General features: G+C 46.9%; 1 protein-coding gene across 4 annotated transcripts in view; it reads right to left on the bottom strand.

The window, feature by feature from the left end:
* Positions 1-17,617, bottom strand: part of PHACTR3 (phosphatase and actin regulator 3) — a 206,431-nt gene that overhangs the window by 29,432 nt on the left and 159,382 nt on the right. For all 4 annotated transcript variants that reach the window (XM_019972105.2, XM_070801364.1, XM_070801367.1 and 1 more), the window contains exon 8: positions 9,158-9,311. In XM_019972105.2, coding sequence (XP_019827664.2) covers positions 9,158-9,311 — 154 coding nt within the window. The remainder of the gene's footprint in view (positions 1-9,157; positions 9,312-17,617) is intronic.

Consider the following 17,617-nt stretch of genomic DNA (forward strand, 5'->3'; position numbering starts at 1 on the left):
ACACCACATTCTCCAAGAGGCAATGCGGATTCAGGCTGCGGTACCCTCTTGCAGCTGCTCTCTGCCTGGGACATCCTTGCACACCAGCCCACCATGTGGACTGACACGTATCAAGACCATGCTCCTCATTACCCACTCTTCAAAGCCTCACCCCAACTCTGCCTCCCTCCTGCCAGCTTAATCTCTTCCTCCTAGACCCTCGCTTCCGTGGCTGATTCATATGTCTATTTTGTACGTATCTGATTAGATATGATGGTTCCTGATGCGCCTCTGCACCCCGGCACCCAGCCCCTACGCTTTGCAGGGACCCGAGGTTTGTGACGGGGTTTGTGCTCCCCGGAGACATGCAAGGGCGTGGAAGCGATGCCGTGGGAGAAACAGGCCTGCTCTGCTGCAGTCTCAACCAGATTCCCCGTTAAGTCATCACAACATCCCCTTACATCACAGTGAGTGTGCATACACCGTGGGGTAGGAGGCAAATCTACAAGGTACTGAAGTGTGGTGCTAACAGCTGTCATTACACGAGCCGGGGGTGGTTGCACCGGGCCCTCAGGAGCTGCACCCTCAGTGATGCTACAGCAGGTGTACATGGCCCCACATGGCAGAGAACAAGAAGGAAGGTTCTAGAGTTGCTGACACTGAAGCAGACAAAAGACCAGAGGAGGATGTGGACCTTATCCGCTTGTTAGTTCTGATGCACCAGAAAGGGATGCTCCCTGGAGTGGCTGCTACTGCTAAGTCGCTTCAGTCGTGTCCGAATCTGTGTGATCCCATAGATGGCAGTCCACCAGGCTCCCCCATCCCTGGGACTCTCCAGGCAAGAACACTGGAGTGGGTTGCCATTTCCTTCTCCACTGCATGAAAGTGAAAAGTGAAAGTGAAGTTGCTCAGTCCTGTCTGACTCTTCACAACCCCATGGACTGCAGCCTACCAGGCTCCTCCATCCATGGGATTTTCTAGGCAAAAGTACTGGAGTGGGGTGCCATTGCCCTGGAGTGGAGTGTTTGGTTAAAATATTCGACTTGCCATCCTGGCTGTTCACCCGCTTGGCTGTTTTTGAGTCACATGCCTGCCAGTGGTGGGTGGCATGTAAACCACCACCCTCTAGGATGGGGTGTTTTTAGTTCATTATCAGTATTTATGCTAGCAAAATATAATGTAAAAATATTTTAAAATATTTAAAAACTTTCCAGTCACTTTAATTGGGGATGAAAGTTTCTTTGTTATTATAAATTGTTCACATCTCTAGTTACTAGTGAAGCTGAATTATCTTCATATGTTTATTTAGAAATTTTGCTCCCTCCTTCCCAAACCATGAATTCTAGGCTATTTCCCAGTGATCTACGGAGTTCTGCTAACAACTGGTCTTCATTCATGAATGATGAAATCATCTCACTCACTGCGTTTTCCCTCCTCTTTTCTCATTTCTGGAAATGATGTTGTTGTTTTAGTTGCTTAGTCATGTGGAACTCTTTGGCGACCCCATGGACTGCAGCCTGCCAGGCTCCTCTGTCCATGGGATTTTTTCAGGCAAGAATACTGGAGTGGGCTGCCATTTCCTCCTCCAGGGGATCTTCCTGATGCAGGGAGATCCAGATCCCACGTCTCCTTCATTGGCAGGCAGATTCTTTACCACTGAGCCAGCAGGGAAACCCTCTAGAAATGCTGTTCTTATGAATAACACATAAAAAGAAGTAAGCACTGTATGTAGTTCTATATTAAAAGTAAAGATTTTGACAGCAAGAGGGAAAAGGTGCCCGTCTGTCCCTTACACACTAGACCACTATTACAAATGAAAATTTAAACACTAGCAGAAGAATGGAAAACCCTCTGCCACGATGCTAGTGGCAAAATCTCGTGTATGCTATTTTGTGTATACACAAAAATATGTATTTTTAGTTATACTTTTATATTTAAAGTTGAGAACTGGATTTGAAATCATGTATAGAAAAATATACTTTCTAAAGATAAAATTAAGAGTTGAGGAAATTAAAGTAACACTGAGAAAAAAAACAACAAAGCAATCCCACTCCTGGGCGCATACCTGAAGGAAACCATAATTCCAAAAGAGGCATGCACCCCAATGTTTACTGCAGCTCTATTTACAATAGCCAGGCCGTGGAAGCAACTTAAATGCCCATCAACAGAAGAATGGATAAAGAATCTGTGGCACATATATGCAATGGAATATTACTCAGCCATAAAGAAGAACGAGACCGTGCTTTTGCAGAGTCACAGATGGACTTAGAGACTGGCATACAGAGTGAAGTCAGTCAAAGAGAAAAACAAATATCATATATTTAATACATATGTGTGGAATCTAGAAAAATGGTACAGATGAACCTATTTGCAAAGCAGAAAGAGAGACACAAATGTAAAGGCAAATGTATGGACACCGAGGTGGGAAAGAGAGGGGCAGGGTGAATTGGGAAATTGGGATTAACAGTACATAGCACTATGTATAAAATAGGTACTAACGAGAACCTACTGTACAGCATGGAGACCTCTACTTAATGTTCTGTGGTGAACTAAATGGGAAAGAAACCCCAAAAAGAAGGGATACATAGACACATATGCACACACACACTCTCAGCTGATTCACTGCTATGCAGCAGAAAATACAACATTGTAAAGCAACTATACTCTAATAAAACAAATTTTTAAAGGAATACAACCAGAGCACATCTGGAGAACTACAACAGATGGGAGAGAGAGGTAAGAAAAGAAAATTCAAACTGAAACAGAGATGCTCCCCAGTAATCCTGTCTCACTCCTGGCTCCTCCCTCTCTCCACAGCCTCAGCCTCAGGTGGGCATCGGCTTTGCATGAATGCTTTAGAAAAACTTCAAGTTCTATACTTTAGAAATTACTGGCAATTATCCAAAATCTCCAATGTTAAGTCAAATGACAGGAGTCTATTTTAATACCTATTTGGTTTCTGGTAACCATGACAAAAATGTAAATAGGTGAGTTAGACATAGTATGATCAATAAATGTGAGACTCCTTCCTTCCAAAAAAAAGTTGATGAAATTAAGACAAAGGCCATACAAGAGAAGGTTAAACATAGACACACAACCCAAATGATATAAGGCAGTTAGTTGCACACTTGGCTCCGAGCTTCCTGGTAGCCAGGACAAGAAGGGAAACACGATTATCTACAAACATGCACGCTCCTTAAAACACCAATGTAATAAGCGTGGCTTATTTTGGTCCCAAGGTCTCCGAGAACAGTCTCCCAAGGGTCCTGAGGGAGGGAATACGGCTCAGCGCAAGACAGAAGCGAGACTCAAGCGAAGGGCTCTGTTCAGGAGATCTGGGGTGGGGCCTCGGAATCAGCACTTTCACAAAACTCCCTGGTGACCTGGATGGACGCTCTGATGTGGGGACTGGCGTGGATGGGATGACCGATGACCCCGCCCCCCATACTTCCTGCTGTATGAGCACAGGCAAGGGACTGCACTGTCCTGAGCCAGTTATCTTCATCCGAAAATAGGACTATTAACAATTCCTACCGTAGAGAGCTCTCACAAGGCTCCAAGGAGGTGATGTGTTTGAAACACTTGGCAGGAAGCTGGTACACAGAAGACACTAAATAAGTGTTAACAATGACCATCATTAATAACCATGCTTCTCTGTCCCCACTTATATGATGTCTGCATGGCTGGACTCAAGACACCCAGGAGGAGCTGGGCTCTTACCCAGCACTGCTGAAGAGGAAAATCAGCAAGTGTTTATCAATATCCGTTATTATACAATCCCCCGCCCTCTGCAAGGATGCCTCAACACTTCCCAAAGGAGCAGCTTCCTTTCCAGCAATTAAGTCTTTTTTTTCCTGCTAAGCCCAGAAAAAGTCAGGTTTCAATATTTTCAAAACCCTGTGTCCATAGAACTGAGACCCTGCTCTTTGCCCCAGGTTTCCTGGCACCTTTAGCAGAAACAAAGCCCCACGGCATGATTATCAGGGGTGCCAATCTCCACCACCATCTTTAAAAGCAACAAGCCGCCTCCTTAAGTTCTGCAGTTTTCAAAACAGGTGTGGGGGAGGGGAGCAGTAGCACAAAACACTTGTTTTCTGGGAACTTGCGTTTCCTGGAGGCCTGAGTGGCGGCAGTTTGTTCTGGAAACAGGAGAACAGGACGTGCAGAGGAACCAGCTCGAGGAGCACTTAATGCCCACACAAACGTGCTAACTACCAGCTCCTGGAGGACACTACTGAGCATTCATCAGCTTCTCACAAGGCGGTCCTAGAGCAGAGGAGCCCCCAAGGGAGACTTAATAGAAGGTCATGCAGCATTCTGGAGGTTCCTGGCACCCCGCCCCCCAGCTCCAGGCAAATTGCACCATAAGGGCTTCCCTGGTGGCTCAGACAGTAAAGAATCTTCTACAATGCAGGAGACCTGGGTTTCATCCCTGGGTTGGGAAGATCCCCTGGAGGAGGGAGTGACAACCCACTCTAATATTCTTGCCTGGGAAATCCCACAGACAGAGGGACCTGATGGGCTACAGCCCATGGGGTTGCAAAGTGTCAAACACAACTGAGCAACTAACACTTTCTCGGGGAACAAAAGCAAGGTCGTTAACAACTACACTAACACAACCTGCGTTCTACAGCAGCTCAGCACCCTGGCCTGGCCTCCGCCCCTCCTAGATGACCACTAGTTAAGTGCATCCAGCCAGGACCATCAGCAGCAGCTCCACGCCCCTCCCCTCCCCAGCAGGAACACACTTTCACCTGTCTGTAGAGGGACTATCCTAGACTCTTCCGAAGGTCCCAGGAGGAAGGTGCTGCTACGGTGTTGAATTTACAAACCAGGGGAGATTCGGAGAAGGCGGCGCTGACACAAGCCCACAGCACTGTGAGGGAAGCCTGGGATTTGAACCCTCCTGGCTGCCTTTCCCCAAAGCCCATGGTTGGCCCAGAGTCTCTCTCTGGATATTTTCACTAACCGTGCTGTTTCAGGGATAGGGGGCACATCTGCATCCCCTCCAGTGATCCCCACCTTAACACAGGCATGAAGCGTTTTGCACAGAGGCTCCAGGCCTGGCTGGAGGCCTGAATGTCCTGACGGAAGCCACACAAAATGAGAAAACCCAGAGACTCAGATAAGCCAGAGACCGCCTCTGAGAACCTGCTTCCCCTGCCACCCAGGCTGGGAGTTCTGAGGAACCTAGCCCACCTCCTCAGAGCTGTGTGACCCCGGGCAAGTTTCTAAACCTCTCTCATCAAGTCTTAGTTTTCTCATCTGTAAAATGGAGATGATGACGATCGGTTCCTACAAAGATTAAATGAAATGAGGGAAAGCAAGCAAAACTCACTGCACGGGCTCTGCACTTAGAGGCAAAGTTGTCATCTGATAATTTTGTAAACAAATGCTGAATTCTAGTGCTGGACACCTCAAGCTTATAACAACAACAGTAATAAAGAAAGCTGTCAGGCACCCTTATCACCGGCTCCTCTTAAACGGTGAGCACACAACTGTACTGAAGCAAGACCATAACTTCCAGAACTCGCCCACTGTGCGAGGCCCTGGAGCTTTGGGTCTGTGAGACGCTACAGATTCATTTACACACACAGTAAAGGTGGGCTGGGCTGCTGGACAGAAAGGGGGTGAGAACTACCACGAGGCTTCACTCCCCCCAAGCTGACTCTGACTTCATATGCCGCCCCCCCTCCACAACAAGGAGCAGCACATAGAGTGGGGGAGACCAAGACCACTTCATCCAAAAACGCTCTAGGAGTGCCCAAAAGATGAAAGAGTCAGGGTCTGGAAATTTAAAAAAAATACACAAGACGAAAACACCAACTGCACTTCAGGATATGGTGAATGGCGGGTCGCCATGGCAACCAGAGGCTGAATTATTCAGCAAGTGAAGGCAGAAGAATCTCTGAAAGGAGGCAAAACAAAGACAAAGGATCCAATTAAACCACTTCTGTAGGGAAACAAACCAGGCAGCCGGGAGGGCTGTGTCTGCCCCCGGGATGTGATTTCTCAGCCATGGCCCCTCCGCGTCTAATTCCAGGCTTGCTTTTCCATTTTTAAACATGGTGACAAACAGCCAAAGAGCTACTATGTTCTACTCAAGATTTAAAACAAGCTACAGACTCAGTGACTAATGGAGGAGGTCCAGTCCAGAGCCTGGGTTTGGGGTATCACTTAATCAGAGGGACTTCGAGGTCCCAGCACCCTACCTTTTCCCACCTCCTGTCTGCCCTAGGAGACAGGAGTGGAGTCCCCAGAGTTCTCTTAAGTCAAGCATCATCATGATCATTTTGTTTTCCTTGAATCACATGTACTTAAAATGCTTACTATTTTTTCTTTAATTTGCTTAATATCTCATTTTGAAGGAAAACTTGGTTTTGTTTGAGTGTGTGCGTGCTAAGTCATTTCAGTCGTGTCTGCCTCTTTGTGACCGTATGGACCATAGCCTGCCAGGCTCCTCAGTCCATGGGATTTTCTAGGCAAGAATTCTAGAGTGGGTTGCCATTTCCTCCTCCAGGGTCCATTTTTCAGACCCTGAGATCAAACCCGCATCTCTTAGTATCTCCTGCATTGGCAGGCAGGTTCTTTATCACCTGCCCCATCTGGGAAGCCCCTGGTTTTGTTTAGCAAATAGAAAACCATTATCGACTGGCAAAGACGACAACTGCAAAAGCAACGTGTGTAAAAATCATTTTTTTTTTTTTTTTTAACATCTGGACAGGGGAGGATGTTTTAAGACTGGGCACAAATAGTGTGAACCATAAAGTACATCAGGGGCCGGGTGGGCTGTTGTTTATGTTTGTGCATAAACCTCCACTGGACCCCAGCCGCACACACTCACCACACACAGGCCATGACTGAGTGAGTGTGACAACAGAGTTGTGTGGTCACGGTAGACACGGTAGGTCCCCGAGCAATACTCGTATCCAGCTCTTCATGGAGAACATCTGCTGACACCAGAAGTACATGATCGATCATCTGGTGACTTTAGAAATGAAGAGCTTTCACAAAGCAAAGGAAACATCAACAAAATGATGAGGCCGGCCCCAAAGAGGAAGAAGAGGTAACATGTGCAGACCCAGAGAGGGCTGGGAGCTGCGATTTCCAGAATAAACTCCTCAAATCAGTAAGATAAAGAAAACTTTGGGTAATGGGCAGGAAAGGAACTGAAAAAGCTAATAAGCACTAAAAAAAAAAAAAAAAAGTTTTATCTCGCTAGAAATGAGAGAGATGGAAAACCATGCCTCCTGTGATAGTGCATGGCATTATGAGACAGGCAGCCGGGACACAGAGCCTGATCGGCTGGCACATCCCTTCGGTCATGAGATACATGCAGCCGTGTTCCCAGCCCTCCCTCCTTCCCACCCACATGCACTCATTGAGCATCTGGTTGGTACCAAGCCCGAGAGTGGGTACCACCACACAGGAAGAGGTCTGAAGATGCTCTCAGGGGTGTGGGGCTCAGGGGACCTCTCTCCCTCATTTCCCACAGCTCTATCTGCAGCAACAACCACAGCACCGGCCTGCCCCTCATTCGAGTGAGATAAGCCTTTGTTGACTGACCAGACACAGAGACAAGTGCTTGGGGGTCTGACAGTCTCACTGCAATCAGGCTAGGAACATCCAACTTGGAGAGACTCCTTCAACCCATTAAAATCAGGGAATTCATTAAAGTCCCCCCTCTCCCCAGAGACTGATCCAGGTTGGCGGTGGGGGGCGGGGCTCGTCAATCAGTATTTTAAAAAGCTTCTCCACAGGGAGCCCTGTTCTGGGTTTGGGGCCACTGGTCACCATGGGCACCTCAACAGCCATCCACAGTGGACACCCTCGCCACACAGCTCAGAGCCAACACAAAAGGAGGGGCTCCCAGGCCACACCAGCTATGGTGAGCACTGATTTGAAAAATGTTAGTTGCTCAGTCATGTCTGACTCTCTGCGACCCCATGGATGCTAGCCCACCAGGCTCCTCTGTCCATGGACTTCTCCAGGCAAGGATCCTGGAGTGGGTAGCCATTTCCTTCTCCGGGGGATCTTCCAGAGGTTGAACTCAGGTCTCCCGCATTCAGGCAGACTCTTTATCATCTGAGCCACCAGGAAAGCCTGAGCACTGACTTACTGAGCACCCACTACATGCCCCAGGTCTGCAATGCACCATCCTTATGGGACCTCCCTGCAACTCACAATGACCTTGACAGCATCAGCACCCCACTTCATGAATGAGAAAAGCAAGACCTGGGGAGGTGAGTCCATTGGCCCAAGATCCCCAGCATATTAGCACAGAGCGGCGATTCAAACTGGGACTATGTGATTCCAGGCCCTCAGGACCCCAGCCGGGGACCTCACAGCCTGCAGAAATGTGACCCCACTGCTCCTTCTCTGTGAGCCCACAGCTGGTGTCATCCCCATTTCACAGGCGAGAAAACTGAGACCCAGAGAAATGCAACATCTGGGTGCTGGGCTTTACCCACTTCCACTCACTGCCCTCGGCCCTGAAAAAGCGGAAGTAAAGGCATTCAGAGGGTGACACACTGGGCCCAAGCCCCCAGCAGGATAGGGAACAAGGGCCCATCTGCCTGCAGTGAGGAGGCATAAGCCTCAGGCAGAGGGACGACCTGGAGGGGAAGCCCAGGGAGACCTTTGGGGGAGTGGTCCTAGACGGGGTGGCAGTGGCTCCGTCCCCAGGGGATGTGTGGTTGTCACAGTGGTGGGGGGTGGGGGGGGCGGGCTGTGAGCATCTCCAGGGCAGAGGCCAGGGATGCTGCTAAATGTCCCACGGTGCATAGGACACCAGAGACACCCGGCCAAAACACTGGGACCCCTGAGCTCGGGAGCCCCTGCTTTAGAGCCCCGCTTCTCTGAGGGTGCCACAGACCAGCAGACCCTACCCCGTCCCCCCAGAGCTTGTCCAAACCACAGGCCCTGCTTTTATAACCAGTCCTTCTCCACAAGGAAGACTGGCCCCGGGTGGGAGGGACTCAGCAGTATCTAGGGACATGTCAGTTGTCACAGGGGATGTTGTGTGTCCAAGCCAGGGAGGCCGCCAAGCATCGGATGCTCCAACGGCCCCCACAGCAAGAGACTTCAGTCCCAAACATTGATGGCGGTGGGTGCAACACAGGGCTGGGCTGTGGGCGGGTGGGACCAGCCCCTCTGGGGCCCACGCACCCACACTTACTTGGAGAGCTTCATTTCGATCTGCTGCCGGATCTCCTGCCGCTCCTCATCCGTCCTCTGGGGGAAGATATTTCGGTCCTCCAGCTCCTGCCTGCTGGGCCGGTTCCTCAGCTTCACCGCTAGGAGCTCCTTCTTGCATTTCCTCGGCAGGGTCCCTGGGAAAAGGGGCGATGACATGACAGGTGTCAGGAGGTGCCGGCTGCCGCGGGAGACGCTCCCCATCCCCACTGCAGGGAAACCCTGCACCAGAGCCACAGGGGTGAGTCCGGCAGCTGTAGTGCTCCCTAGAGAATGGGGCCTCCTTCACAAAGCCTCCTCGTCCCACACCTTCCATGGGTGGGGCACCGATTGTGCACGCAGGTCTCCACTGACCATCGTGAGAGACACTTGCTGTCCCAGAGCAATTATCAATAGCACCACCTTCTCTTTCAAAAGTGTCCAAGTTCGGGTCATAAATTAGTTACTTTTATCCATGGTGGCCCTTCCCTTCCTCCCCACTGCCTGCTACCCCATGGCCACCTGGATCCCCTTTCATTCCTGGAACATCCCAGCTCAGGGTCTCAGCAACATGTCCATCCAGTGCTGAGCACCCCACTCTGCCTGGACCATCCTGGGCTGGCTACCTTCTGAACCATGTCGTTGGCCTGGAACCCGGCCCTCAGAGACCCAATAGGTCCTCTGATCTCCGTCACCCTCAGGATCAATTCCTCCCTTATCTGATCTTTCTGGTTCCTTAGTTTATCATCTGTCTCCTCCACTAGACTGAAAGTTCCATGACAGTCTGTTCTCCTTGGTCCTGGAACAGTGTTGACGCAGCAGGTTATCCTTTTGAGTGAGCCTGACTCAGGGTCTAGAAGGCTGACACTGATCTTTATCTCTCTCCATGTCCAGAAGCAGCAGAGTGACATCTGAGTGCACATAAAATGTAAGATCTTAAGGAATGATGTTCAGATTTACCTAACGCATTATTGACTTGGAGATTTTTGCAGAAACTAGCACCTTTAGCTGGCAATTTACGTAAGAGAACATTGAAACACTCCAGTCACTAACTTTCGGGTAACAAAAGAAAGTAAAAGTGTTAGTTGCTCAGTCGAGTCTGACTCTTAGCGACCCCATGAACTGCATAGCCTGCCAGGCCTCTCTGTCCACAGAATTCTCCAGGCAAGAATACTGGAGTGGGTTACATTCCTTCTCCAGGGGATCTTCCCAACCCAGGGATTGAACCCGCGTCTCCCGCATTGCAGGATGGATCCTACCATCTGAACCACCACGGAAGTTGGGTAACAGAAGTAGTAGTAACATCTCTCTCGTCAGTAAGACGCTAATAGCAGAAATGGGGATTGGCTGCATTCAGGGTCAGAGAAGGGTCACGCCTTAGGTGCCAGGACATGGCACTGAGCTTCCTGAACACCAGAGTCCCTACCTGCAGCAGCCAGTGTGCATGCTGACAACTGGCAAAAAACTCCAAGTATTAATACAACGTAGACTGCAATTCTGAGGGTGTGTGGTTTTGCACTTTTATTAGGGGATAGGTTTAATTCTTGGAGTTCAAACCATCATCCAATGTGGTCATCCCACAGCTGGAGGCAAACTATGTATTAATAATTGCCTCTCCCTAAAGAAAGTCAATTCCAGGCATGGGGTACAGATACGCAAAGTAAGAAATATGTCCAGCAAAGTGATAGTTTAACAGAAATTTGGGATAAAGTAAGATACAAAAAATCGTACTTGACTGAAACTTGACTTTCTAATGTGAACTTGTTTACTATGTGTTTTATAGACAAAGAGAAAAATAATGACCCCAGAAACCATTTTGGCCAGGACTCCAGCCTGATTTGCTTTAATAGCTTTATACATGATTGGAGTCCTGTATTTATAGAATCATAAAAGCCTAAAGCAGTTACATGCATTTTTCTGTTGATCTCTGCTGCATGGTCTGGGGAAAATTGAAAGCCAAACTGGCATTTATGAATTGAGGGAGCCTCAAAGGTCTCGGGACACGTCCTTCGTGAATGTCAAGGGTCTCATACATGGCGGGAAGGCGAGAGGGATTGCCATTTCAGACGAGTGTAATATGCTTAACCATGAAATGACACTGAAGGCGGTTTAATCTTTTCAGCTTTTGATAAAGAACGTCTTTAAGCCTACTGCAAATGTCTCAGGCTTGTCATTACAAACTTTAAGCATATTTGTTCTTAACTGAAAGACCCTTTCCATCAGAGATTTCTAGATGTGATGAGAATTCACTACACAGGAAGTCTTAGTTCTAAGAGCAGGTAATTCTCTGCTTAATCTTCAATCCTCTATGAGCACAGCTTGGGCACCTATAGGGCCATTATGAAAATGTCTGGGCTGACAGTCTTTCCCAGGCTATCGGGGGTTACCAGGTTTTAAGTAACCAGGTTTGGTTACTTAAAAGTCAAAGAGAAATTTCCAGACAAATGGCTTAAAATGAAGGTTTTACATGAATGTGAGTGGTACTTCTACCATACTGACAGCATGAGTCTAAATGAGCAGGTGATCCAGAGTAGGGTGTGATACAGAGAAACGGAGGCCAGGAAACTTCCCTTCCTGACTGTGGGGACCATCGTCTCTGCAAGTGACCCCAAATACACTTGTGATCCTATCTTTGGAGCCAGAAATCCCCCTTCCAAGAGTCTGCTCCCAAAACAAACGGGACAAGCACATAAAACACACATACGAGGGTGTCCACCCAGCCTTACTTACAAAATAAAGAAATTAAACACAGTCGATTCATAGGAAAAGTCCCTGATGCTGGGAAGGATTGAGGGCAGGAGGAGAAGGGGGTGACAGAGGATGAGATGGTTGGATGTCATCACCGACTCAATGGACATGAGTCGGAGCAAACTCTGGGAGACAGTGAATGACAGGGAAGCCTAGTGTGTGGCAGTCCATGCGACTGCAAAGAGTTGGACACATCTTCGTGACTGAGCAACAACAACAAACACAGCCAACATATCCCAGCAAGACAGCATGTGCCAAATTATGGTGCGTCATCTGAATATCATCAACCTATTAAAAACGGTGGTGGTGGTTGTTTACTCACTCAATCGTGTATGATTCTTTGTGACCCCATGGACTATAGCCCACCAGGCTCCTCTGTCCATGGGATTCTCCAGGCAAGAATACTGGAGTGGGTTGCCATTTCCTTCTCCAGGGGATATTTCTGACCCAAGGACAGAACCTGTATCTCCTGGATTGGCAGGCAGATTCTTTACCACTGAACCACCTGGGAAGCCCCGATTAAAAACAGTGCTACATTCATTATTGAGAGACAAAAAGACAGTCACGATACATTGCTAAGAAAAATAACTTGTAGGAAAATTATGCACCTTATATATATATATAGATAGATAGATATAGATATATATCTGTATCTACATTTGCATTTAATTTTGTAAATATATACAATCTTCTTATAAATTGGCATAGACACTAGAAATGGACTTTACCTATTAATTTATCTGTATTTTATTTTTATCATCAACATAGTTTCCTTATCTCTAAATAATTGTTTAAAAAGAAAGACCTTTGTGGAGTAAAAGTAGTGAAGATGGTAGAAAATTCTCCCCTCCATAAGAACAACAAGAAAATTGCAAATATCATCAGGGTCAACGTCTTCAGAATTCCATAAAGTAATTTAAAGCAGCACAGGGGGTCTTTATTCAAGAGGAACTGGTGGAATTTCAGTGAGAATGTTTTGCTCCATCCAGTCCCCTGCCCCTCTCTCTAGATTGGAGCACCCTTGCAGCAGTTAGCTGTTTCCTGAGGACGGGGTGCCTGGGAGCCACTGTGGGGAGAGGAACGGCCCTCATCCCCAAAGAGCGGCATCATTTGACCTGCCACTGGTACCCTGAAGTCCCCACCCCATCCAAGGCTGCCTGCCTTGGATCTGACTCAGAGCCAGCCCAGTGCAAAATGTCTTCTCCCTGGGGGCATTGGTTGAAACAATACTGTCTTTCCAAGTGCAAGGCTTTCACTTATCTTCAGACCACTCTTGCTCAATACTCTATGGAGTTCTTAATTGGCCAAAGTGAATAAAAACCAACGCATGGGCCAAAAATACTAAGTCAGTTAAAAGTAAAACCTTGGACTTCCCCGGCGGCTCAGTGGTAAAGAATCTGCCTGCCAATGCAGGAGACACGTGGTTTGATCCCTGGTATGGGAGGATCCCACATGCCATGGGGTGACTAAGCCCATGCAGCACAATGACTGAGCCTGTGCTCCAGAGCCTGGGAGCCACAACCACTGGAGCCCATGTGCTCTAGAGCCCATGCTCCGCAACAAGAGAAGCCACTGCAACAAGAAGCCCATACACCACAACCAGAGAAAACCCACGCCGCAATGAAGACCCAGCACAGCCAAAAAGAAATAAATAAAATTATATATAAAAAAGGATGTTACAGATCCAGTTCCATTCCAGCCAATGCTGGAGAGCCTTTCCCAGGCATGGTTGGCTGGCAGACAGGGCTCAGCAGGCATGGTAGGCAAAGCTGGCTCTTCTCCCAGGGCCCAGCATGGCCAGAGAGCAGCAGACCCCAGAGCTCTGGATTCCACCTCACCGGGCAGGGGGCAACCTCCTGACTCCATGCAGGCTCACCACCAGCGAGTGTGGAATGCAGAACATCCCCCAGCCCTGTATCATCAGCGCCATTATCCACCCAGTAGGGAAAGGATGCTCGTGCAGGATGTCAGGCCTTGGACCACTCTCTTCCTTGTCAAGCCTACCTCTTCTCTCCCTACACACTGCACTGGCCGGCGTCCTCCCATCAGTGTCCTTGGCTGGTTCTTCATCATCCCCTCTCTAGATGAGGGTGTGCCCAGGACTCAGCCCTCAAACCCTCCTTCATGTTTGCTTCCTACATGACCTCACCTGCCCCATGACACTAGGGACCAACTACTAAAACTCAGATTCTCCCTCTCCAGTCACATCTTCTCTCCTGAATCCATGCTGCATCTTCAGGCTGTCTCCACTCAGGTCCCAATCAAGCATCTCAAACTTAGCATGGCCATAACCGAGCTCCTGCTTTCTTGCTGAAGGTTAAGCAGCAGAGCCAAGACTTACACCTGGGCTTGACCCCAGCATCCACACTCTTAGCTGTGCCCTTCATGGATCTATTAGGTTCAGTAAGGCACCATTTCTAGTGGACCTGTTGTTCCTGTTGCACACCTAGCCCAAGAAGAGAAATGACCAGGTGGGGCATACCCTGCTGAGCTCACTTGGGTGAAGGAGATGTGAAAACAAGCACCTGTAATGATCTCAAACACATTATGTGTGTTCCTATTTGCACACTCTCACAACATATCCCAATTATCTGTTTGTGTGGCTTTCTCTAACCATGGTCATTATCCAAGCTTGAAACATTTCACTCAATGGAGGAAAACAAATCTGGTGAGCTCATCCACAGAGAGAATTCTGCCTTTTTCACTTTGTTTCCTGCACAAACTCAGGAAATGTCTGCTGAGTTCCATAGTGCAGGCAAGAGAAAACAGGCCACACAAGGAAGGGGACTTAGTCAAGATCAAGGAAGGATTTCTAGAGGAAGCAGCATTGGGGCTGGATCCTGGAGGAAGGATTCCCTTCGGGGGATTTGTCATATCAGAACACAGTTTTTTCCATGGAAGGATGTGCCATGAAAATTTATCCAGGGATCCAAAGGAAAAGTGATGATTTTGACTTCTACTTCTGGAGTAATACATGCTGAATTTCCCACCCACAAATAAACAAAAATCAAAATATATGAAACAGTGGTTTTGATGACACTGGGAAGGATAGTGACCCTTGAGATGGGAACCAAACAGTGAGCCCTATGATCACCCAGCTGACTAGGTCTTGAGGTCATGGACCAGGGAGAGGCACCAGGAAGAGCCTGGAAAGCCCCTGAGCGAAGACGACGAAGTCTGAAGACCAAGGAGATGGAGACAGCGAGAGTCTGCAGGGTAGGGGTGGGAAGGGGGAACAGAGAGAGGCTGGAGATCTGCAAAACTAAAGAGATTTAAACCCAATGAAATCAAGGGATCTGTGAAGTGTAAACAGTCTGAAGAGCTTGAAAGCGAAAGTGACCGTGTCCGACTCTGTGCAATCCCATGGACTGTAGCCCGGCAGGCTCCTCTGTCCATGTGATCTTCCAGGCAAGAATACTGGAGAGGGCGCATGCGTGGGTGCTAAGTTGCTTCAGTCATGTCTGACCCTTTGCAACCCCATGGACTGCAGCCCTCCAGGCTCCTCTATCCGTGGGATTCTCTAGGCAAGAATACTGGAGTGGGTTGCCATTCCCTCCTCACAGGATCTTCCCGACCCAGGGATCGCTCTCAAGTCTCCTGAATTGTTTTCAGGCAGATTCTTTACTGTCTGAGCCTCTGAATAGCTTAACTAAAGGCAAAAATTCCCAGGAAGGACAAAAAAGCAAGCACAAACTACATGCTGCCTATAAAACATGCACTTAAATAAAAACATGAGAAATAAATATCATATATTAATGCATACATGTGGAATCTGCAAAAACTGATATAGACGATCCTCTTTACAAAGCAGAAATATAGACTCAGAGGCAGAGAACAAACATATGGATACCAAGGGAGAAAGGGGCTGTGGGATGAATTGACTTTGACATATATACACTATGTATAAAATACGTAAGTAATAAGAACCTAATGCACAGCACAGGAAACTCTACTCCGTGTCTGTGGTGACCTTAATGGGAAGGAAATTAAAAAAACAGAGGGGATATATGCATACAAGTAGATGATTCACTTTGCTGTACAGTAGAAACTAACACAACATGTTAAAGCAACTACTGTTGTGGTTGTTCAGTCACTAAGTTGTGTCTGACTCTCTGCAACCCCACGGACTGCAGCATGCCAGGCTCCGCTCCTCTGTCCTCCACTATCCCCTGGAGTTTGCTCAAATTCATGTAAAGCAACTATACTCCAATAAAAATTTTAATAAATAAAAAGATGCAAAGAGATGAACATTACAAAGGGAAAAAGTACCATTCGAAGATTAATCAAGAGAAAGTTGAAGTGGTCCATTAATATCAGACAAGGGAGATTCCAAAGCAAAGAGGCTTCTCAGGGATAAATGGGATCATCCCAAATGACAGAGGGGACAGCTTATCAGAGAGACAAAACAATCCTAAATATTTATGACCCTATTATAAGAGGTTCAAATATATGAAACAAAAACCAATAGAACTGAGAGAAGAAATACATAAATCTATAGTTATAGTTGGCGATTTCAGACCTCTGAGTAATTGACAAAACAAGTAGATAGAAAATGCGTAAGAATATGGAAGATGTGATCAACACTGTTATCAAGAAATCTGATCCAATGAACACTTATAGAAACACCCTAACACACAACAGAAAAATACATTCTTACCAAGAGCACAGGCAATATTTACCAAGACAGACCATACATACTCTGGGCCGTAAAGCAAGTCTCAGTAAATTAAAAAGTCCTCAAGTCATACAAAGTATATTCTTTGGCCAGAGTGAAATTAAATTGGAAATTAATAACCAAAAGATCTCTAGAAATATACCCAAATATTTGGAAACTAAATTTTAAAATTCTGAACAACCCACAGTCCCAAGAAGGTATCACAAGGGAAATTAGGAAGTATTTTGAAGTAAAAATAAATACAGCATGTCCAAGTGATACTGGGGGCAATTTACAGCATTGAATGCCTATATTTGAAGAGAATAAAAGGCCCAAATCAATGACCCCTGATTCTATCTTAAGAAACCAGAAAAAGAGCAAATTAAAACCAAGGATGTAGAGAAGAAATAATAAAGATTGGGACAGAAACTGATGAAACAGAAAATAGAAAAACAATAAAGCTAATGCTTTGAGAAGAGCAATAAAACCAATTAAACTCTAGGCAGACTTCTCAGGGGAAGTGGGGAGGTAAGAGTGAGAAGGGAAGAGAAAGACACACGGAGAGACACACACAGACACACACACACAGATTATCAGTGTCAGAAATTAGAGGGGCAATATCCATCTAAACACAAACCATTAAGACTCACTTAGGAAGATACATACAACCAGAATAGATCTGTATCTATTAAATAAATACAATTTCTACTTTAAAACCTTCTATTAAAAAAAACAAACAAACCTGCAGCCACTGTGAAACATGTAAGAAGTAAATAATTCTAATTCTATACAAAATATTTCAGAACACTGAAAAGAAGGATAGATGGTAAAATTCATGCTACGAGGCTAGAATTTAGAGATGTCAAAACTAAGAAAGATACCCTAATAAAGGCGACTAAAGACTCATTGCCCTCATGAACAATGATGTAAAATTCTCAACAAAACAGTAGCAAATCACATCCAACAATTGATAAAAATGACCAACTGGGAGGCAAGGTGGTTTAACATTTGAAAAGCAACCCATGTCATTTGCCAAATTAACAAACTTTAGAAAAGAAAAAA

Source organism: Bos indicus, chromosome 13 (genome assembly GCF_029378745.1).
Source record: "Bos indicus isolate NIAB-ARS_2022 breed Sahiwal x Tharparkar chromosome 13, NIAB-ARS_B.indTharparkar_mat_pri_1.0, whole genome shotgun sequence".
Lineage (NCBI taxonomy): Eukaryota > Metazoa > Chordata > Mammalia > Artiodactyla > Bovidae > Bos > Bos indicus.